Source organism: Protopterus annectens, chromosome 13.part0, assembly GCF_019279795.1.
Source record: "Protopterus annectens isolate FY-2018-M chromosome 13.part0, PAN1.0, whole genome shotgun sequence".
Classification (NCBI taxonomy): domain Eukaryota; kingdom Metazoa; phylum Chordata; order Ceratodontiformes; family Protopteridae; genus Protopterus; species Protopterus annectens.
This window is the reverse complement of record NC_056747.1, coordinates 13880902-13905296: the sequence shown is the minus strand read 5'-3', so window position 1 is coordinate 13905296 and position 24395 is coordinate 13880902. Positions and strand designations below refer to the sequence as shown.

Sequence of the window (24395 nt, the reverse complement as noted above, 5' to 3'; positions counted from 1 at the left end):
GAGATTTGTGTGAGTCAGGGACTCTGTAGTATCTGTCTGGTTTTCTGGGAGCAGGAGGGAGGGGGTCTGGAGTCGAGCTGGATTCAAGGAAGACATCATCCACCACATCTAGGACTGGGGGGATGTAGCTAAGGGCCAGTGTTGTGGAAGGGCCAGGAACTCTCAGAGTCTCTTTTTAGACGATGGGTAGTCTTGACTCTCCCATTGAAATGCTCCCTTAAGGTATGCAGAGTTTTCCCAAAGGAAAAATCCTCTGGGGGAGAGGCTGAAAGAATGGATTCCTCTGCATCAGAATCCTCATAAGTGGTGAGCGGCTGCATGTCTTCATAGTCAGATACATCGGATTCATCTGACTCTTGTTCAGACAAAACTACTGGAGACATATCTTTTCCTTTTTGAGGGAGTGGACTGGCCCCTAATCAGCATGATATGGTCTTCTGCCATTTTAAGCATTTGAAACTGAGGCAAGGGAGCAGGCGCCTGAGAATGGGTAGTTGGTTTCTTGGGTGTGGTTCGACCCCTGGGCCTGAGGAACTCAGTTGTTTTCGAGAGAACAGTAGTTGTGAAAGAAGATGTTGGTTTATGTCAGGATTCGGTATTGTGAAGTACTTCCTTGGAAACCGGTGCCTGCACAGAGGCTCCATACCCATCCAAAGTACAGACGACCACAAGATCCCTAGATGAAGAAGAGCTCTGCAGCATACCGGACTCAGTAGCAGCCTGCAAAATAACTAAAGTGGGAATCAGGGGCTGCAAAAGTGCCTCACTGAGTCCCAGAGGACTGACTACCAGCTTAACGGAAGCATTGTCGGACGGTTTGGTCCTGTGCGGTCTGTCTCCGTCTTTATCTTTATGTTTTTTTGGAAGATCTGCTGTTGGATGGCTTACTGAAGCCATATTGGAATTTGAGGACTGTAAACGGAAATATCTAGCTACAATAAGAGCCCGATGACAGATAGTTCTGGCGTTAAAGCACAGAAGTGACAACGAAGAACGTTGTGGTCTGGGCCTAGACAAGTGATGCAGTAAGAATGGAAGTCCCAGTGTGGTATCTGCTTTCTACAGGCAAGACAATTTTGAAATTTTTCTGACATCGGTTAGTGCAAGAAAAAAGGATCCCCTATGGGGTACTTATCTTCCGAAGACTTCAACTTCAATTGAGAAACGACACTCAGGTAGCAGCCGACCGGCACTCGTGCAAACCGTTTCTGCTTCGGGCTCCACGACAAGAAAGACTGACGTGATGGCGTCGGATGGCTTTCCTTTATACTACTGACGATCTGACATCAGTTCTCAAGCAACAGCAACCAATGCAGAAATACTAAGTCTATGGTATTCAGGCCGACCGAGGGCTACCCTGGCACGGATAACCTAAATGTGACTGCAACAGTGAAACACGAAGAACATCCACACTGTTTCACTAGAAAAAGTGCAAACACTCCTGGATGCACCTCCGTCATGCTAGAAGCCAGATACATGCCTATCCCAGATAATAAGTCCCTTGTAAAAATGGTGGACCAGAATGGCATCAAGTCCCTTCTATTACAATGGAATAATCCTGTACCTGACATGATAAAGACGCCATGAACAACAAAGACTTAAGTCTATTTTTACAGATGATAATGATGACTGAGATCTAAACTTGTGAAACCCAAAAACGGAATGGTAAATGCAAAGGAAAGCATGCATTTGTAGCCAATGTGCAATGTCATATCATGTACTGCCATACATGTAGAATCATTGCCATTCATGAAAACTTCTGGAAAAATGAAGGAGAATGCCAACTGGTAGCCAGGATAACCCAATCACAGGGCCATCAAGAAAGCCCTTAGTGTTAGATCTTTTATTTCTATTTCTTCAGCTCACACTTTATTCCTTCAGCAGTTTGTTCCCTTTTTGTCCCTACCTATTAGCACCACAAGACAAAATCCCACAGCATAACCAGTTTGCATATCTGCCCAGATTCTGAGGGATTTCCACCAATAACCACCATTACGTGCAGGATCAGTACGAAAAATGGTAACTAAAGAACTGTAATATATGCTACGTTATAACTGTACTAGTTTTATCTGTCACAATAAACATTATATGCTACATTATAAATAACAGTTTTCTCTACAATGAATATATACGACTTTATAACAGTACTAGTTTTATCCACAACAATGAAGAATATATGCTATGTTATAACTGTACTAGTTTTATCCACCGTAACGAAAAATGCTACATTATAACAGTACTAGTTTTATGTACCACTATGAAGACATTTTTCTTAAAAAAAAAAAAAAAGCTCCTCTTTTGAGGACGGCTCTCTACAGCTTTTGTTATGCTGTATTACACTCTGTCCCATCTCCACAATATTGACTTGATCCATACTTAGCGACTTAACTATACAAAGAATAAAAACAGAACTTACTTTGCTATTATCTCAGTACCCGATTTCACTTTGTCTCTGTCTTTATTAAAGGTCTGAATCATCATGACTGCAGCCTCTACTGGTTCTTCGGAAAATTTCTGTCAAAAAATAAACAAGTGTTCAATGTCAAAGCCAGTCACAGCTTCGGTAATCCTGCAACTCTGCACAGTGTATACACCAATCATGGTAAAGCCTCAAAAGACAGCACAGCGTGTTAAAGCACATCTCTGCACATCGTATATAACCAAGTGGTAAAGCCTCGAAGTACAGTACAGCGGATTAAGGAACATCTCTGCAAAGTGTATATAACGAGGTGGTAAAGCATCAAAGTACAGCACAGGGATTAAGGCACATCTCTGCACAGTGCATATAACACAGGGGGTAAAGCCTCAAAGTACAGCACAGCAGAGTGTATGTAACACAGGTGTAAAGTCTCAAAGTACACCACTGGGGGTTAAAGTACATCTCTACACAGTGCATATACCCAGGTGGTAAAGCCTCAAAGTACAGCACAGCGTATATAACACAGGTGGTAAAGGCTCAAAGTACAGCACAGCCGGTTAAAGCACATTTCTACACAGTGCATATACCCAGGTGGTAAAGCCTCAAAGTACACCACTGGGGGTTAAAGTACATCTCTACACAGTGCATATACCCAGGTGGCAAAGCCTTAAAGTACAGCACAGCCGGTTAAAGCACATCTCTACACAGTGCATATATCCAGGTGGTAAAGCCTCAAAGTACAGCACAGCCGGTTAAAGCACATCTCTACACAGTGCATATACCCAGGTGGTAAAGCCTCAAAGTACAGCACAGCCGGTTAAAGCACATCTCTACACAGTGCATATACCCAGGTGGTAAAGCCTCAAAGTACAGCACAGCCGGTTAAAGCACATCTCTACACAGTGCATATACCCAGGTGGTAAAGTCTCAAAGTACGGCACAGCCGGTTAAAGCACATCTCTACACAGTGCATATACCCAGGTGGTAAAGTCTCAAAGTACAGCACAGCCGGTTAAAGCACATCTCTACACAGTGCATATACCCAGGTGGTAAAGGCTCAAAATGCACAGCCGGTTAAAGCACATCTCTACACAGTGCATATACCCAGGTGGTAAAGCCTTAAAGTACAGCACAGCCGGTTAAAGCACATCTCTACACAGTGCATATACCCAGGTGGTAAAGCCTTAAAGTACAGCACAGCCGGTTAAAGCACATCTCTACACAGTGCATATACCCAGGTGGTAAAGGCTCAAAGTACGGCACAGCCGGTTAAAGCACATCTCTACACAGTGCATATACCCAGGTGGTAAAGTCTCAAAGTACAGCACAGCCGGTTAAAGCACATCTCTACAGAGTGCATATACCCAGGTGGTAAAGGCTCAAAGTACAGCACAGCCGGTTAAAGCACATCTCTACACAGTGCATATACCCAGGTGGTAAAGGCTCAAAGTACAGCACAGCCGGTTAAAGCACATCTCTACACAGTGCATATACCCAGGTGGTAAAGTCTCAAAGTACGGCACAGCCGGTTAAAGCACATCTCTACACAGTGCATATACCCAGGTGGTAAAGCCTCAAAGTACAGCACAGCCGGTTAAAGCACATCTCTACAGAGTGCATATACCCAGGTGGTAAAGGCTCAAAGTACAGCACAGCCGGTTAAAGCACATCTCTACACAGTGCATATACCCAGGTGGTAAAGCCTCAAAGTACAGCACAGCCGGTTAAAGCACATCTCTACACAGTGCATATACCCAGGTGGTAAAGGCTCAAAGTACAGCACAGCCAGTTAAAGCACATCTCTACACAGTGCATATACCCAGGTGGTAAAGCCTCAAAGTACAGCACAGCCGGTTAAAGCACATCTCTACAGAGTGCATATACCCAGGTGGTAAAGCCTCAAAGTACAGCACAGCCGGTTAAAGCACATCTCTACACAGTGCATATACCCAGGTGGTAAAGGCTCAAAGTACAGCACAGCCGGTTAAAGCACATCTCTACACAGTGCATATACCCAGGTGGTAAAGGCTCAAAGTACAGCACAGCCGGTTAAAGCACATCTCTACACAGTGCATATACCCAGGTGGTAAAGCCTCAAAGTACAGCACAGCCGGTTAAAGCACATCTCTACACAGTGCATATACCCAGGTGGTAAAGCCTTAAAGTACAGCACAGCCGGTTAAAGCACATCTCTACACAGCGTATATAACACAGGTGGTAAAGGCTCAAAGTACAGCACAGCCGGTTAAAGCACATCTCTACACAGTGCATATACCCAGGTGGTAAAGCCTCAAAGTACAGCACAGCCGGTTAAAGCACATCTCTACACAGTGCATATACCCAGGTGGTAAAGCCTCAAAGTACAGCACAGCCGGTTAAAGCACATCTCTACACAGTGCATATACCCAGGTGGTAAAGGCTCAAAGTACAGCACAGCCGGTTAAAGCACATCTCTACACAGTGCATATACCCAGGTGGTAAAGCCTTAAAGTACAGCACAGCCGGTTAAAGCACATCTCTACACAGTGCATATACCCAGGTGGTAAAGGCTCAAAGTACAGCACAGCCAGTTAAAGCACATCTCTACAGAGTGCATATACCCAGGTGGTAGAGGCTCAAAGTACAGCACAGCCGGTTAAAGCACATCTCTACACAGTGCATATATCCAGGTGGTAAAGCCTTAAAGTACAGCACAGCCGGTTAAAGCACATCTCTACACAGTGCATATACCCAGGTGGTAAAGGCTCAAAGTACGGCACAGCCGGTTAAAGCACATCTCTACACAGTGCATATACCCAGGTGGTAAAGTCTCAAAGTACAGCACAGCCGGTTAAAGCACATCTCTACACAGTGCATATACCCAGGTGGTAGAGGCTCAAAGTACAGCACAGCCGGTTAAAGCACATCTCTACACAGTGCATATACCCAGGTGGTAAAGTCTCAAAGTACAGCACAGCCGGTTAAAGCACATCTCTACACAGTGCATATACCCAGGTGGTAAAGCCTTAAAGTACAGCACAGCCGGTTAAAGCACATCTCTACACAGTGCATATACCCAGGTGGTAAAGGCTCAAAGTACAGCACAGCCGGTTAAAGCACATCTCTACACAGTGCATATACCCAGGTGGTAAAGGCTCAAAGTACAGCACAGCCGGTTAAAGCACATCTCTACACAGTGCATATACCCAGGTGGTAAAGCCTCAAAGTACAGCACAGCCAGTTAAAGCACATCTCTACACAGTGCATATACCCAGGTGGTAAAGGCTCAAAGTACAGCACAGCCGGTTAAAGCACATCTCTACACAGTGCATATACCCAGGTGGTAAAGGCTCAAAGTACAGCACAGCCGGTTAAAGCACATCTCTACACAGTGCATATACCCAGGTGGTAAAGGCTCAAAGTACAGCACAGCCGGTTAAAGCACATCTCTACAGATTGCATATACCCAGGTGGTAAAGGCTCAAAGTACAGCACAGCCGGTTAAAGCACATCTCTACACAGTGCATATACCCAGGTGGTAAAGGCTCAAAGTACAGCACAGCCGGTTAAAGCACATCTCTACACAGTGCATATACCCAGGTGGTAAAGCCTCAAAGTACAGCACAGCCGGTTAAAGCACATCTCTACACAGTGCATATACCCAGGTGGTAAAGTCTCAAAGTACAGCACAGCCGGTTAAAGCACATCTCTACACAGTGCATATACCCAGGTGGTAAAGCCTCAAAGTACAGCACAGCCGGTTAAAGCACATCTCTACACAGTGCATATACCCAGGTGGTAAAGCCTCAAAGTACGGCACAGCCGGTTAAAGCACATCTCTACACAGTGCATATACCCAGGTGGTAAAGCCTCAAAGTACAGCACAGCCGGTTAAAGCACATCTCTACACAGTGCATATACCCAGGTGGTAAAGCCTCAAAGTACGGCACAGCCGGTTAAAGCACATCTCTACACAGTGCATATACCCAGGTGGTAAAGTCTCAAACTACAGCACAGCCGGTTAAAGCACATCTCTACACAGTGCATATACCCAGGTGGTAAAGGCTCAAAGTACAGCACAGCCGGTTAAAGCACATCTCTACACAGTGCATATACCCAGGTGGTAAAGGCTCAAAGTACAGCACAGCCGGTTAAAGCACATCTCTACACAGTGCATATACCCAGGTGGTAAAGGCTCAAAGTACAGCACAGCCGGTTAAAGCACATCTCTACAGAGTGCATATACCCAGGTGGTAAAGGCTCAAAGTACAGCACAGCCGGTTAAAGCACATCTCTACAGAGTGCATATACCCAGGTGGTAAAGGCTCAAAGTACAGCACAGCCGGTTAAAGCACATCTCTACACAGTGCATATACCCAGGTGGTAAAGGCTCAAAGTACAGCACAGCCGGTTAAAGCACATCTCTACAGAGTGCATATACCCAGGTGGTAAAGGCTCAAAGTACAGCACAGCCGGTTAAAGCACATCTCTACACAGTGCATATACCCAGGTGGTAAAGGCTCAAAGTACAGCACAGCCGGTTAAAGCACATCTCTACAGAGTGCATATACCCAGGTGGTAGAGGCTCAAAGTACAGCACAGCCGGTTAAAGCACATCTCTACACAGTGCATATACCCAGGTGGTAAAGCCTCAAAGTACAGCACAGCCGGTTAAAGCACATCTCTACACAGTGCATATACCCAGGTGGTAAAGCCTCAAAGTACAGCACAGCCGGTTAAAGCACATCTCTACACAGTGCATATACCCAGGTGGTAAAGCCTCAAAGTACAGCACAGCCAGTTAAAGCACATCTCTACACAGTGCATATACCCAGGTGGTAAAGCCTCAAAGTACAGCACAGCCGGTTAAAGCACATCTCTACACAGTGCATATACCCAGGTGGTAAAGCCTCAAAGTACAGCACAGCCGGTTAAAGCACATCTCTACACAGTGCATATACCCAAGTGGTAAAGGCTCAAAGTACAGCACAGCCGGTTAAAGCACATCTCTACACAGTGCATATACCCCGGTGGTAAAGCCTCATCGTACAGCACAGCCGGTTAAAGCACATCTCTACACAGTGCATATACCCAGGTGGTAAAGCCTCAAAGTACAGCACAGCCGGTTAAAGCACATCTCTACACAGTGCATATACCCAGGTGGTAAAGCCTCAAAGTACAGCACAGCCGGTTAAAGCACATCTCTACACAGTGCATATACCCAGGTGGTAAAGTCTCAAAGTACAGCACAGCCAGTTAAAGCACATCTCTACACAGTGCATATACCCAGGTGGTAAAGCCTCAAAGTACAGCACAGCCGGTTAAAGCACATCTCTACACAGTGCATATACCCAGGTGGTAAAGCCTCAAAGTACAGCACAGCCGGTTAAAGCACATCTCTACACAGTGCATATACCCAGGTGGTAAAGCCTTAAAGTACAGCACAGCCGGTTAAAGCACATCTCTACACAGTGCATATACCCAGGTGGTAAAGGCTCAAAGTACAGCACAGCCAGTTAAAGCACATCTCTACACAGTGCATATATCCAGGTGGTAAAGCCTTAAAGTACAGCACAGCCGGTTAAAGCACATCTCTACACAGTGCATATACCCAGGTGGTAAAGCCTCAAAGTACAGCACAGCCGGTTAAAGCACATCTCTACACAGTGCATATACCCAGGTGGTAAAGCCTCAAAGTACAGCACAGCCGGTTAAAGCACATCTCTACACAGTGCATATACCCAGGTGGTAAAGCCTCAAAGTACAGCACAGCCGGTTAAAGCACATCTCTACACAGTGCATATACCCAGGTGGTAAAGCCTCAAAGTACAGCACAGCCAGTTAAAGCACATCTCTACACAGTGCATATACCCAGGTGGTAAAGGCTCAAAGTACAGCACAGCCAGTTAAAGCACATCTCTACACAGTGCATATACCCAGGTGGTAAAGCTCAAAGTACAGCACAGCCGGTTAAAGCACATCTCTACACAGTGCATATACCCAGGTGGTAAAGCCTCAAAGTACAGCACAGCCAGTTAAAGCACATCTCTACACAGTGCATATACCCAGGTGGTAAAGGCTCAAAGTACAGCACAGCCGGTTAAAGCACATCTCTACACAGTGCATATACCCAGGTGGTAGAGGCTCAAAGTACAGCACAGCCGGTTAAAGCACATCTCTACACAGTGCATATACCCAGGTGGTAAAGGCTCAAAGTACAGCACAGCCGGTTAAAGCACATCTCTACACAGTGCATATACCCAGGTGGTAAAGCCTCAAAGTACAGCACAGCCGGTTAAAGCACATCTCTATACAGTGCATATACCCAGGTGGTAAAGGCTCAAAGTACAGCACAGCCGGTTAAAGCACATCTCTACACAGTGCATATACCCAGGTGGTAAAGTCTCAAAGTATGGCACAGCCGGTTAAAGCACATCTCTACACAGTGCATATACCCAGGTGGTAAAGCCTCAAAGTACAGCACAGCCGGTTAAAGCACATCTCTACACAGTGCATATACCCAGGTGGTAAAGGCTCAAAGTACAGCACAGCCGGTTAAAGCACATCTCTACAGAGTGCATATACCCAGGTGGTAAAGGCTCAAAGTACAGCACAGCCGGTTAAAGCACATCTCTACACAGTGCATATACCCAGGTGGTAAAGGCTCAAAGTACAGCACAGCCGGTTAAAGCACATCTCTACAGAGTGCATATACCCAGGTGGTAAAGCCTCAAAGTACAGCACAGCCGGTTAAAGCACATCTCTACACAGTGCATATACCCAGGTGGTAGAGGCTCAAAGTACAGCACAGCCGGTTAAAGCACATCTCTACACAGTGCATATACCCAGGTGGTAAAGCCTCAAAGTACAGCACAGCCGGTTAAAGCACATCTCTACACAGTGCATATACCCAGGTGGTAAAGGCTCAAAGTACAGCACAGCCAGTTAAAGCACATCTCTACACAGTGCATATACCCAGGTGGTAAAGTCTCAAAGTACAGCACAGCCAGTTAAAGCACATCTCTACACAGTGCATATACCCAGGTGGTAAAGGCTCAAAGTACGGCACAGCCGGTTAAAGCACATCTCTACACAGTGCATATACCCAGGTGGTAAATTCTCAAAGTACAGCACAGCCAGTTAAAGCACATCTCTACACAGTGCATATACCCAGGTGGTAAAGGCTCAAAGTACAGCACAGCCGGTTAAAGCACATCTCTACACAGTGCATATACCCAGGTGGTAAAGCCTCAAAGTACAGCACAGCCGGTTAAAGCACATCTCTACACAGTGCATATACCCAGGTGGTAAAGGCTCAAAGTACAGCACAGCCGGTTAAAGCACATCTCTACACAGTGCATATACCCAGGTGGTAAAGCCTCAAAGTACAGCACAGCCGGTTAAAGCACATCTCTACACAGTGCATATACCCAGGTGGTAAAGCCTCAAAGTACAGCACAGCCGGTTAAAGCACATCTCTACACAGTGCATATACCCAGGTGGTAAAGCCTCAAAGTACAGCACAGCCGGTTAAAGCACATCTCTACACAGTGCATATACCCAGGTGGTAAAGGCTCAAAGTACAGCACAGCCGGTTAAAGCACATCTCTACACAGTGCATATACCCAGGTGGTAAAGCCTCAAAGTACAGCACAGCCGGTTAAAGCACATCTCTACACAGTGCATATACCCAGGTGGTAAAGCCTCAAAGTACAGCACAGCCGGTTAAAGCACATCTCTACACAGTGCATATACCCAGGTGGTAAAGGCTCAAAGTACAGCACAGCCGGTTAAAGCACATCTCTACACAGTGCATATACCCAGGTGGTAAAGGCTCAAAGTACGGCACAGCCGGTTAAAGCACATCTCTACATAGTGCATATACCCAGGTGGTAAAGTCTCAAAGTACAGCACAGCCGGTTAAAGCACATCTCTACACAGTGCATATACCCAGGTGGTAAAGCCTCAAAGTACAGCATAGCCGGTTAAAGCACATCTCTACACAGTGCATATACCCAGGTGGTAAAGCCTCAAAGTACAGCACAGCCGGTTAAAGCACATCTCTACAGAGTGCATATACCCAGGTGGTAAAGCCTCAAAGTACAGCACAGCCGGTTAAAGCACATCTCTACACAGTGCATATACCCAGGTGGTAAAGCCTCAAAGTACAGCACAGCCGGTTAAAGCACATCTCTACACAGTGCATATACCCAGGTGGTAAAGCCTCAAAGTACGGCACAGCCGGTTAAAGCACATCTCTACACAGTGCATATACCCAGGTGGTAAAGGCTCAAAGTACGGCACAGCCGGTTAAAGCACATCTCTACACAGTGCATATACCCAGGTGGTAAAGGCTCAAAGTACGGCACAGCCGGTTAAAGCACATCTCTACACAGTGCATATACCCAGGTGGTAAAGCCTCAAAGTACAGCACAGCCGGTTAAAGCACATCTCTACACAGTGCATATACCCAGGTGGTAAAGCCTCAAAGTACAGCACAGCCGGTTAAAGCACATCTCTACACAGTGCATATACCCAGGTGGTAAAGCCTTAAAGTACAGCACAGCCGGTTAAAGCACATCTCTACACAGTGCATATACCCAGGTGGTAAAGCCTTAAAGTACAGCACAGCCGGTTAAAGCACATCTCTACACAGTGCATATACCCAGGTGGTAAAGGCTCAAAGTACGGCACAGCCGGTTAAAGCACATCTCTACAGAGTGCATATACCCAGGTGGTAAAGGCTCAAAGTACAGCACAGCCGGTTAAAGCACATCTCTACACAGTGCATATACCCAGGTGGTAAAGCCTCAAAGTACAGCACAGCCGGTTAAAGCACATCTCTACACAGTGCATATACCCAGGTGGTAAAGCCTCAAAGTACAACACCATGATTAAGTCTAATATGTCACCACCTGGAGCCCTGTCTTTTTACTGTGCAGACCTGTGTAAGATGCCTAAGATCAGGCCTCAGAACAAGCCTCCTACTACACACCTGTAACAGACTTGCGTCTAGTACATCTTTCACTGCAAAAAAAATAAAATAAATAAATAAATAAAAGAATAAAAAAAATTCTACAGTACCTGTCAATTCAATGTCTATACACATGTACAACAAAGGCTACATACACAAGCGCCTTAGCAATCATCTAAGTAAGATACCTCAAATCGTTACTACCATACTAATAAATGAAATAAATCGTACCCTTTGGTAAACATGTAAATATTACACTATAGCAATTAATTAGCATATGACTTTGATGTGTGAGATAACTCACTGCAAAGAGTTAAGACTTAGGAATTCCTTCAGTGCTCTCAGGCAGGCCCATGCCTGTTAAAAGCAGATTCCTTCTACCAGTTCACACTTTAAGGAAAGGGTGCATCCCATGGTCCCCAAGCTTAACCTAACTTTCCACAAACTGGGATCTACCTGGAAAGGAAACACAATGCAAGAACATTAGCAAATATCTTGGAATTTAAGTAACAGTTAAGGATTTGGCAATGGAGAAGGTGTTTTCTTGCAACAAAGGAGAAGAAAAGAAAAGGCACATACTGCTGAAAGCTCTTTTAAAGATCAGGTAATATGGTGAGCATTTGCTTAAGTATCTGTACGTATCTGGAAGAGGCAATCCTGCATCAGGTTTACAGTACAGATAGCAAGCAGCTGCAAATAATACTCCAGGGAGGAACAAACATAAAAGGGTCATGAATGGAGCCATTCAAGAATATTGTTAAAAAAATCTGTCTCAGGACTGAACATTCAGGCTATGAAAAGAGGTGAATATGTTAACTAATGGCCAAATGGCTGCAGTGCAAATGTTCCTTGTGACAATGAGCAAGAGCTAGCATCGGTGATACAGTGACCTTCAGAAGAATGTCCTCTGAACGTGTAAACCAAAGGGCAATCCTCTACAACTGGCACACTACACAAGACAGTTGGACAATACTATACCTGACATTCTTCCTAAAGCCAAGTTTTCCTTTGAAAAGACATGGAAACGGTAGAGGACAGTTTGCAATGTGTGCCTTGCAATTATTTCTTAATAAAGACAAAAAAAAATGAAAGACAAAAAGATTCAGAAACGCTTTTGACAAAATTTTGGGCAGGAACCATAGACTGACCTAAGAGATAAGACCTAAGAGTCTGATCTGTAAGGCTATGGAGCGAATCATTATGGAACTCATAAGATTGGGAACCTCCAGTCACTGGACCCCACACAGTTCGGCTTTGTCAAGGGCAGATCATGCCTCCTGAACCTGGTGGATTTCTTTGAGACAGTTACTCAGGCTATAGATAAGGGAAAGGAGGTACACACGGCTTACCTTGACCTTGCTAAAACATTTGACACCATTCCCCATTTGGGTATTATTGATAATCTCACCAGCCTGGGCATAAACCCTTACGTCACAAGATGGATCGCAAACTGGCTCTCAGACAGATCCCATAAATAAGAGTAGCGGGATCTATGTCCGAATCCAGACCAGTAACGAGTGGTGTGCCTCAGGGCTCTGTCCTGGGGCCCCTCCTGTTTGGCATATACTTCTCAGAAGTACAGGCAAGCACGGAAGGGCTGTGGCTGACTATGTTTGCGGACGACTGCAAACTGGGTGCTATAGTAGAGTCTCCGGCCGACATGGAGATCCTCCAGAAGGGCCTAAATGAGACTGATGCATGGTGTCAAAGCCATGGTCTCAAGCTAAATGCAAAAAAATGCGTAGTAATCCCCTTTGGAAAAAACAGAGTACCCGCAAACTATAACATAGGAGGTAATCCCCTAAAATCTGAAGAAGAAATAAGGGATCTAGGGACCCAAGTAGATAGCCAGCTTTCCTTTGATAACCATGTTGCCAAAGTTGTTAGAAAATCCTTCTATGTGACCCATCTGATCAAAAAAGGGTTCGCATCAAGATCTAAGGATGTAATGGTGCCCCTCTACTCTTCCCTCATCAGACCTATTATCGAGTACAATGCACCAACTGGAATGTACCTGGCTAGACATCTCCAGCAGCTGGAGAGACCACAAAGGTACCTAACCAAGAGGATTACTGGCCTCAAACAGTTGCCCTATGCAGCACGATTGAAAAAGCTAAGACTGTTCTCTGTTGCATACCGCTTTCTCAGAGGCGATCTCTATCTAACGTACAGAGCCATGTCCAACCCAGAATTGTTGAACATGCTCCATCTTAGCAAAACCAAATCTACTCAAGCTACACGCTCTAGGGATATAAACCTCAACACAACAATGAATAGAACATGCTGGAGGGATAGATTCCCTTCGCAGAGACTTCCCTTACTATGGAACAGGGTCCCGATCTACATAAGACAGAGCCCCTCACTATCACTCTTCAAAAGGAACCTTGATGAGTGGATGGGTAACAAAGTTCACACCGGGGATCACACCAACAGCACTACTAGATAGGGGCCAAGGGTACTAGCTGCTAGTACAAGGGTCTAGGGAACTACTAAAGGGGTGGTGAATACCGCACAACGTGGCTGGGCTAATATATGCTTTCGGGCAGATAGCTCAGTATCAACCTATGAACCTATAATCATTTCATATGAAATATCAAAATTTGTTCACACAAAAAACTGGATTTGGCTTAGCAGGAAAAAGCCACTTTATCATTCCTTGCCTGCTTTTTTGTCCCAATGCACCAGATAAGTTGGAAATACTACTTTTGTTTCATCGCACTGCTTCTCAATCACCAGTTTTGTTTTTGTTTCATCGCACTGCTTCTCAATCATCAGTTTTGTTTTTGTTTCATCTCACTGCTTCTCAGTCATCAGTTTTGTTTTTGTTTCATCGCACTGCTTCTCAATCACCAGTTTTGTTTTTGTTTCATCGCACTGCTTTTCAATCATCAGTTTTGTTTTTGTTTCATCGCACTGCTTAAAACACATGACTTGTGCTTCTCAGGAAAGTGCCACTTTATCATTCCTTGCCTGCTTTTTTGTCCCAATGCACGGGATAAGCTGGAAATACTACCCAATCATCAGTTTTGTTTTTGTTTCATCACACTGCTTCTCAATCAGTTTTGTTTTTGTTTCATCGCACTGCTTCTCAATCATCAGTTTTGTTTTTGTTTCATCGCACTGCTTCTCAATCATCAGTTTTGTTTTTGTTTCATCGCACTGCTTCTCAATCAGTTTTGTTTTTGTTTCATCGCACTGCTTCTCAATCATCAGTTTTGTTTTTGTTTCATCGCACTGCTTCTCAATCATCAGTTTTGTTTTTGTTTCATCGCACTGCTTCTCAATCATCAGTTTTGTTTTTGTTTCATTGCACTGCTTCTCAATCATCAGTTTTGTTTTTATTTCATCGCACTGCTTCTCAATCATCAGTTTTGTTTTTGTTTCATCGCACTGCTTCTCAATCATCAGTTTTGTTTCATCGCACTGCTTCTCAATCATCAGTTTTGTTTTTGTTTCATTTTACTGCTTAAAACACATGACTTGTGCTTCTCCCATGAAACCTTGAAGTTACAGTTTCTCATGGCACTACTTCTATGGGCAGGCAACCTCCCCATATTTGTGTTATGCTATCAGTCTTGTATCCTTAAAGCTTTTGGCGTCTTCCCAAAAAGTTCTTATAGGTTCATAGGTGTGTACTAGGATAACGGCCCTGCAGCCTTTACAAGCCTAGCCGATAGATTACCCTGGCATTGTGCCATCAACCTTAGCTACTAGTGCCTCTGTCAAGTAGAGCCACTGGAGTGATCCCCGTGGTGAATTTTCTATTTCACATCCACTCATCAAGATTTCTCTTGAAGAGGGCCAGCGAGGTGCTCTGCTTGACATGTATGAGAAATCTATTCCAGAGCATGTGCAGTCTCTGGGTTATGAACCTCTCCCTCCAGCATGTTCTGTTGATTGTGGTAATGAGGTTGAGGTCTCTGGAGCGTGTGGTGCAGAGGGACTGGGATTTCTTTAGATGTAACATTTCTAACAGAGCTGGGTGAGACATGGCTTTATAAGTCAAGCAGAGATCTCCTCTAAGTAGGTGATATGAGACAGAGAATAGTTGGGAGTTTTTTTAGTCTGTCTGTATAGTACAAGTGTTTAAGGCCTAGGAACCTCTCTGTGAGGTACTTTTGTGGCCTCTCCAGTTGTTGCAGGTGTCTAGTGAGTTACTTGCAAAATGGGGCATTGTACTCGATAATTGGCCTAATGAGGGAAGAGTAGAGGGAGACAATGACCTCTTTCTTCCCGGATACAAAACCCTTAGTAATGCGATATGCCACATAGAAGGACTTTCTGACCACAATGGCAACGTGGTGGTCAAAAGAGAGGTTCCCAGATCTCTTATAACGCCTCCTATGTTCAGTGAACTAGCAATGTGGTAATTCAAGGGAACCGGGTTTTTCCCAAGGGGATGATGACACATTTTTTGGCATTGAGCTTAAGGCCATGGTTCTGACACCAGTCATTAGTGTCATTGAGGCCTTTCTGTAGGCTGTCAACATCACTTGGGGAGTTAATAACAGCTCCCAACTTGCAATAAGCAAACTTTGTCAGCCACAGTCCCTTCGTGTTGTCCTGGACTTCAGAGAAGTAGATACCAAACACGAGAGGACGCAGGACCGAACCCTGTAGGACTTCTCTTGTGACTGGTTGGCAGTCTGACTTGGAGTCAGCTACTTTCAGACTGTGGGTTCTATCTGTGAGCCAGTTTGCAACCCACCTAATGATACAGGGGTTGATGCAGAGCTTAGTGATTTTTTCTACGATTCCTGAGTGGTGAATGGTATCATACACCTTGGCCAGATCAAAGTAAGCTGTATGAACCACCTTGCTTTCATCCACAGCTCTGGTGACTGACTCAAAGAAGTCGACCATGTTGAGCGGGCATGATCTACCCTGCTCAACTTGGCATCGAAACACTGCACAGAATAAATTCTTGACTGCAGCCAAGATGGCCTGGGTTCAGTTAGCAACAATGTTCCCCTAAGAAATCAGGAAAGTATAGAAATCAGTAGCAGATATTGCCCTACTCATCCTTGGGGGCAGAAAGGTGTTCTTCATCATATACCTAAGGAGACAGGCAAACAGAATAAAAATCAGTGGCAGACCTTCTCTTGCTCATCCATGGGGTGAAAGGTGATCTCCATAGTATACCTGGGGAGTCAAAGACAATAAGAAACAGTGGTAGACAATGTCTCACTCATCCCTGGATATAAAAAGAAGAGAAATCAGTGCTAGACACTGTCTCACTCATCCTTGGGAGAAAAATGTGGCCAACATCACATACTTAACGAGTCAGACAACACAGTAGAAATCAGTGGCAGAATTTACCCTGCTCATCCTTGGGGGAGAAATGTGGTCTCCACCGTTAAGGACTCAGGCAAAGAGAAGAGAAATCAATGGCAGACACTGTCTCACTCATCCTTGAGGGAGAAAGATAGTCTCAGGTCCTGTACAAATGCCAGCTAGTGGAGGCTAGGTGATTAGTATACCAATAACAAGGGGCCAACAGCAAGCAACTGTCGAACATGAAGCATGTGTGCTATACTTGAGGAATTGATATAAAAATGGGAGTGGGCGTGTGCACGCATCCACCCACCTACCCAAGCATAATTACTCTAGGGATCTGGCAAATGGAAAGCATGGACTGCTTGAGAAATACAGAAGCCCCCCCCCCCCCTTAAAAAGGACTCAATGCAGCAAAGAGCATGGAACTGCATTGGTGCTCCTGTGTGGTTATCTGAGCTGAAAACAAGCAGGGACACTCCCAGGGTAGTCAGTGATTTGTGGAGGTAAGCTACACCTTTGGGCTGATAGGACAATGGGGGACTGGAAAGCAGAGAGATGGTCTGCTCATCGCTGACTGTGAAAAAAAATTAAAAAGACTGAATCTGATAGGAATTCCTCTGAGGTGCTTAAAAATGTCAGTAGTATTTCCTTTACACCTTATTTCTTCAAGTCTTGAATGACTTTCAGCTGTTCAGATTTTGGAAGGTCAAATTTTTTCTCTCAAACTTATGTTCTATTCCTCCTCAAATTTGAAATTATTTTGAGAAGCTCTAAGTCAACAGTACCAATACTTAAAAAGTGGCTCTAGTTTATTTTTCCCCCTGATTATCTTTTACTTTGTCCTAACACTCCGTACGTAAAAGATAAGTAGACACTCAGGCACTAGGAAAATGAAGAAAAAAGAGAACAAACAACAGTGATCGACAGCACAGGCAGACAGTATTACTACACGATATAAGGAATCTGGAAATGAAAACAAGACAGCTAACCATGGGGGTGAGTAGTTTAGAACAGAGAAAAGGGTAAGAAACTAAACAAAAAAATGATAGCACTGCAAGGAAGTATATTATCCTCAGCTGAAGAAAAGCATCAAAGATGAATTAGGGTCCCGGAAAGGAATCAAGGCAGTTAACAAGGTGCAGAAATTGATCCGTTATACACTACCCCAGGGCTCAGGTCAACAGCAAGAAGAAAAGATAAAAAGGAAAAGGGCAACGTGAATACATGGGGATGTAAAGTAGGAGGGACTGAGCCGTGAGGTAGGTAAGGTATAATGACTACATGGGAATGTAAGGTGGGAGGGACTGAGTCGTGAGGTAGGTAAGGTATAATGACTACATGGGAATGTAAGGTGGGAGGGACTGAGCCGTGAGGTAGGTAAGGTATAATGACTACATGGGAATGTAAGGTGGGAGGGAATGATCTGTGAGGTAGAGAAGGTAAAATAACTACATGGGAATGTAAGGTGGGAGGGACTGAGCCATAAGGTAGGTGAGGTATAATGACTACATGGGAATGTAAGGTGGGAGGGACTGAGCCGTGAGGTAGGTAAGGTATAATGACTACATGGGAATGTAAGGTGGGAGGGAATGATCTGTGAGGTAGAGAAGGTAAAATAACTACATGGGGATGTAAGGTAGGAGGGACTGAGCCGTGAGGTAGGTAAGGTATAATGACTACATGGGAATGTAAGGTGGGAGGGACTGAGCCGTGAGGTAGGTAAGGTATAATGACTACATGGGAATGTAAGGTGGGAGGGACTGAGCCGTGAGGTAGGTAAGGTATAATGACTACATGGGAATGTAAGGTGGGAGGGACTGAGCCATGAGGTAGGTAAGGTATAATGACTACAAGACAATGTCAGGTGGGAGGGAATGATCTGTGAGGTAGAGAAGGTAAAATAACTACATGGGAATGTAAGGTGGGAGGGACTGAGCCATAAGGTAGGTGAGGTATAATGACTACATGGGAGTGTAAGGTGGGAAGGACTGGGCCGTCAGGTAGGCAAGGTATAATAACTACATGGGAATGTAACGTGGGAGGGACTGAGCCGTGAGGTAGGTAAAGTATAATGACTACATGGGAATATAAGGTGGGAGGGATTGAGCCGTGAGATAGGCAAGGTATAATGACTACATGGGAATGTAAGGTGGGAGGCACTGAGCCATGATGTAGGTAAGGTATAATGACTACATGGGAATGTAAGGTGGGAAGGACGGAGCCGTGAGGTAGGTAAGGTATAATGACTACATCGGAATGTAATGTGGGTGGGTCTGAGCCGTGACATAGATAAGGTACAATGAATACATGGGAATGTAAGGTGGGAGGAATTGAGCTGTGAGGTAGGTAAGGTATAATGACTACGTGGGAATGTAAGGTGGGAGGGACTAAGCGGTGACGTAGGTAAGGTATAACAACTACATGGGAATGTAAGGTGGGAGGGACTGAGCCGTGAGGAAGGTAAGGTATAATGACTACATGGGAATGTAAGGTGGGAGGGACTGAGCCATGACGTAGGTAAGGTATAATGACTACATGAGAATGTAAGGTGGGAGGGACTGAGCCGTGACGTTGGTAAGGTATAATGACTACATGAAAATGTAAGGTGGGAGGGACTGAGCCGTGATGTAGGTAAGGTATAATGACTACATGGGAATGTAAGGTGGGAGGCACTGAGCCATGACGTAAGTAAGGTATAATGACTACATGAGAATGTAAGGTGGGAGGCACTGAGCCATGACGTAGGTAAGGTATAATGACTACATGGGGATGTAAGGTGGGAGGGACTGAGCCATGAGGTAGGTAAGGTATAATGCCTACATGAGAATGTAAGGTGGGAGGGACTAAGACGTGAGGTAGGTAAGGTATAATGCCTACATGAGAATGTAAGGTGGGAGGGACTAAGACGTGAGGTAGGTAAGGTATAATGACTACATGGGAATGTAAGGTGGGAAGGACTGAGCCGTGAGGTAGGTAAGGTATAATGACTACATGGGAATGTAAGGTGGGAGGGATTGAGCCGTGAGGTAGGTAAGGTATAATGACTACATGAAAATGTAAGGTGGGAGGGACTGAGCCATGTTGTAGGTAAGGTATAACAACTACATGGGAATGTAAGGTGGCCGGGACTGAGCCATGAGGTAGGTAAGGTATAATGACTACATGAAAATGTAAGGTGGGAGGGACTGAGCCGTGAGGTAGGTAAGGTATAATGACTACATGGGAATGTAAGGTGGGAGGGACTGAGCCGTGACATAGGTAAGGTATAATGACTAGATGGGAATGTAAGGTGGGAAGGATTGAGCTGTGAGGTAGGTAAGGTATAATGACTACCTGGGAATGTAAGGCAGGAGGGATTGAGCTGTGAGGTAGGTAAGGTATAATGACTACATGGGAATGTAAGGTGGGAGGGATTGAGCCTTGAGGTAGGTAAGGTATAATGACAACATGGGAATGTAAGGTGGGAGGGGGACGAGCCATGAGGTAGGTACGGTATAATGACTACATGGGAATTTAAGGTGGGAGGGACTGAGCCGTGAGGTAGGTAAGGTATAATGACTACATGGGAATGTAAGGTGGGAGGGACTGAGCTGTGAAGTAGGTAAGGTATAACGATTACATGGGAATGTAAGGTGTGAAGGACTGAGCCATGAGGTAGGTCAGGTATAATAACTACATGGGAATGTAAGGTGGGAGGGACTGAGCCGTGAGGTAGGTAAGGCATAATGACTACATGGGAATGTAAGGTGGGAGGGACTGAGCCGTGAGGTAGGTAAGGTATAATGACTACATGGGAATGTAAGGTGGGAGGGACTGAACCGTGAGGTAGGTAAGGTATAATGACTACATGGGAATGTAAGGTGGGAGGGACTGAGCCATGAGGTAGGTAAGGTATAATGACTACATCGGAATGTAAGGTGGGTGGGTCTGAGCCGTGACGTAGGTAAGGTACAATGACTACATGGGAATGTAAGGTGGGAGGGACTGAGCCGTGACCTAGGTAAGGTATAATGACTACATAGGAATGTAAGGTGGGAGGCACTGAGCCATGACGTAGATAAGGTATAATGATTACATGGGGATGTAAAGTGGGAGGGACTGAGCCGTGACGTAGGCAAGGTATAATGACTACATGGGAATGTAAGGTGGGAGGGACTGAGCCGTGCATTAGGTACGGTATAATGACTACATGGGAATGTAAGGTGGGAGGGACTGAGCCGTGAGGTAGGTAAGGTATAATGACTACATGGGAATGTAAGGTGGGAGGGACTGAGCCATGAGGTAGGTAAGGTATAATGACTACATCGGAATGTAAGGTGGGTGGGTCAGAGCCATGACGTAGGTAAGGTACAATGACTACATGGGAATGTAAGGTGGGAGGGACTGAGCCGTGACCTAGGTAAGGTATAATGACTACATAGGAATGTAAGGTGGGAGGGACTGAGCCGTGACGTAGGTAAAGTATAATGACTACACGAAAATGTAATGTGGGAGGGACTGAGCAGTGAGGTAGGTAAGGTATAATGACTACATGGGAATGTAAGGTGGGAGGGACTGAGCCGTGAGGTAGGTAAGGTATAATGACTACATGGGAATGTAAAGGTCGGAGGGACTGAGCCGTGGACGTAGGTAAAGTATAATGACTACATGGGAATGTAAGGTGGGAGGGACTGAGCCGTGAGGTAGGTAAGGTCTAATGACTACATGGGAATGTAAGGTGGGAGGGACTGAGCCATGACGTAGGTAAGGTATAATGACTACATGGGAATGTAAGGTGGGAGGCACTGAGCCATGACGTAGATAAGGTATAATGATTACATGGGGATGTAAAGTGGGAGGGACTGAGCCGTGACGTAGGCAAGGTATAATGACTACATGGGAATGTAAGGTGGGAGGGACTGAGCCGTGCAGTAGGTATGGTATAATGACTACATGGGAATGTCAGGTGGGAGGGACTGAGCCGTGCAGTAGGTACGGTATAATGACTACATGGGAATGTCAGGTGGGAGGGACTGAGCCGTGAGGTAGATAAGGTATTATGACTACATGGGAATGTAAGGTGGGAGGGACTGAGCCGTGAGGTAGGTAAAGTATAATGACTACATGGGAATGTAAGGTGGGAGGGACTGAGCCGTGAGGTAGGTGAGATATAATGCCAGGAGGTAAGTCAATGGGTAAAGAGGAAGATAATGACAGCAGAGGTTCAAGCTGAAAAGGCCTTGGCTGGAGAGACAAGAAGGCAATATAGGCTTTTTTCAGTTATAAAAGAAAAAGTAAAGAGGGATGAACAGATGTTAGGGACACCGGAAAATGGTGTAAATACTAAGTGAATGCTTTGTTCCAGCTTTCACAAGAGAAAAGGCAGTTTACAGTGCTATGCTGTGAGTGAAATATGGCAGAGATCAGTGAGCATGTAGGGAGCCCAAAAAGGGAAAGGAGGTACTGAGAAACAACTTGACCTAAGCAGGTACAGGTATATGGACTAGATGAGCTGCCAACCAGGGTCACCAGGTATCCAGACAGAGTACGCTGAGACTGATCCCCTGATACAGGCTTTTAATAGATCATTGGCTAGTGTAGACATAGCTAAAAAACACACCCCCATGTAACAGAAGCAGCAGATGAAGACCGGCACACTAATTGACTGTTTCCTTAGCTGGAATGGGAGGTAGCGTCATGGAAAAAATCCTAATGGAAAGCTGTTTTCTAAGAGAAAACAATTTTTAGATGGAATGTCAGTTAACTTTGAGCCCATTTTTAATTACGTATTGGGACAGCTACCCCAACCTAGGCCTTTTAAAACCTACTAACTAATCTAAGCAGTAAAGAATCAGCCCTACAAAACTACAACTTAACAAACCCGCCTTCAACCACCAACGCATACAATACCACTACTCAACTATACTGTCCTACCATTAAACCACCACCTAGCTATACTAATAAAACCAGCATATCGACCCCTCACCAGATCACTGTCCTACTGGTCAACCGAAATAAATAAATAAAAAATATTGTTATGAACCTTTACAGCATCTGTAACACAACTGCAGAACCACATGCTTGGATGTCACCGTTTACCCCTCATGTTACTGCCATCATAGAAACCTGGCTTAAGCCTAGTGTTAAAGATAGTACAATATGAGCTGACAGGCCTCACAAGAAAGCCTTACTATATCCATATTGGTACACCCCTTTCTTTCCCTATATGTACCACATCTCCACATTACAAACTGCTGAAATACTTACATTAATGGTAAAGCTCAACAATAACAACAAAACTCTTAGTTCCGACGTGTAGCTCGCGACACATTTCCATGTGAGCAACATCACCAAAACCAAAAGGCTGCAGCAGCACTTTGCCATAGAGTGGTATGGCTGAAAACCACAACCGCTGCAGCTGTACACTATGAAAAGAAATGTTTTAAATCATGGCAATCCCTAAAGACAGCTACCCGACTGTATTCTAACACAGAAAGCTGCACTACATATGTGTTCACATTCCTTATTTTCATTCAAGGAATGCATTTATTTTATTTATTTATTTTACTTTCAGAACACATGATTAAAATAAAAGTTCTACTTAAACTCAAACCCCACTGCATTGCAGCTGACAACCTCCCACCTGAGTACCTACAGAAAGCTTTCAATGTGCTGTTATCAACAGATCAGTAGATGAATCCGAAGTACCCTCACTACAGAACTAGCATACATTATTCCTCTTCAAAATGTGGCATCTCTCCTAATGTTTCCATCTTCAGGCTACTGCAATATTATGACCTCTCTCACAAAGTCTTGAAAGATATATTCATAATAGAAAAGCTGAATAAACTGGGAATAACTACCTATGTTACCCGATGGATTCCCAACTAGCACAGAGGACACAGGAAATCAAAATAGGGGAAGTTGCCTCCAGAAAGAGACTGATCAAGTCCTCCAGGGTTCTGTGCTGGACCACTTGTGTTTGGCAGCTACGTTCCTGAAGTAAAAGACAATACCAAAGGTCTCTGGATGAATAACTTGGTAGATGACTACAAGCTAGGAGCAGTCACTGACTCCCCAAATAATTTAGTTATCCTGCGGGAAGGTTTGCCCCAAATAACTGGTGTGAAAATCATGGACTAAAACTAAAGGCTAAAAAATGCATTATTGTACCTGTGATGCCTACTAATGCTACCAATATGTGATGGTCACCAATATGTAATGTCCCCAAGCTGGGCCAGTAATCAAGGAGCCTGAATCCTCACTACTGACACTGGAGAGGGATATGCACTTTGAATACAAATGGATATGCTCAGTATTTCCAAATGCAAAACTTTCTGTGTCAAGTACAATTTCTCTTAAGAGCACACAGGAAACACACTCAGCCCGGGGTTTGGATGTCTCTATATCTGTCACCCTCTCTGTGAACCCAGTGCTTCGTATCCCTGCCACAAGTAGCTCACACACACACACACACACACACACACACACACACACACACACACACACACACACACACACACACCTGGGAAAGGCTGGCACAGGTTTACTAGCTATATGCCATTCAGAGCACACTCAAAGTTAGTTATCACTGCCACCAGACACTCCGCAACCAGCTACTCTAATGCCCTTAACAAAGGGTGTTCAATTATACTGTGTAATATTTATACTATTATCAATAGTAGTAGCTGACCAAGATGGCTAGACCTTCTGGAGTGGCCCACACAGTGTCACCAAATAAATACAAGTACTCTCAAAAGTTAGATA

The 24395-nt window shown here is 44.8% G+C and overlaps 1 protein-coding gene across 1 annotated transcript in view; it reads right to left on the bottom strand.

Annotated features, from left to right (window-relative positions):
• UBXN6 (UBX domain protein 6) overlaps positions 1-24395 on the bottom strand; it is a 1665022-nt gene that overhangs the window by 835430 nt on the left and 805197 nt on the right. Inside the window, exon 5 of the mRNA XM_044090584.1 lies at positions 2417-2514. Within this exon, the coding sequence (XP_043946519.1) occupies positions 2417-2514 (98 nt within the window). The remainder of the gene's footprint in view (positions 1-2416; positions 2515-24395) is intronic.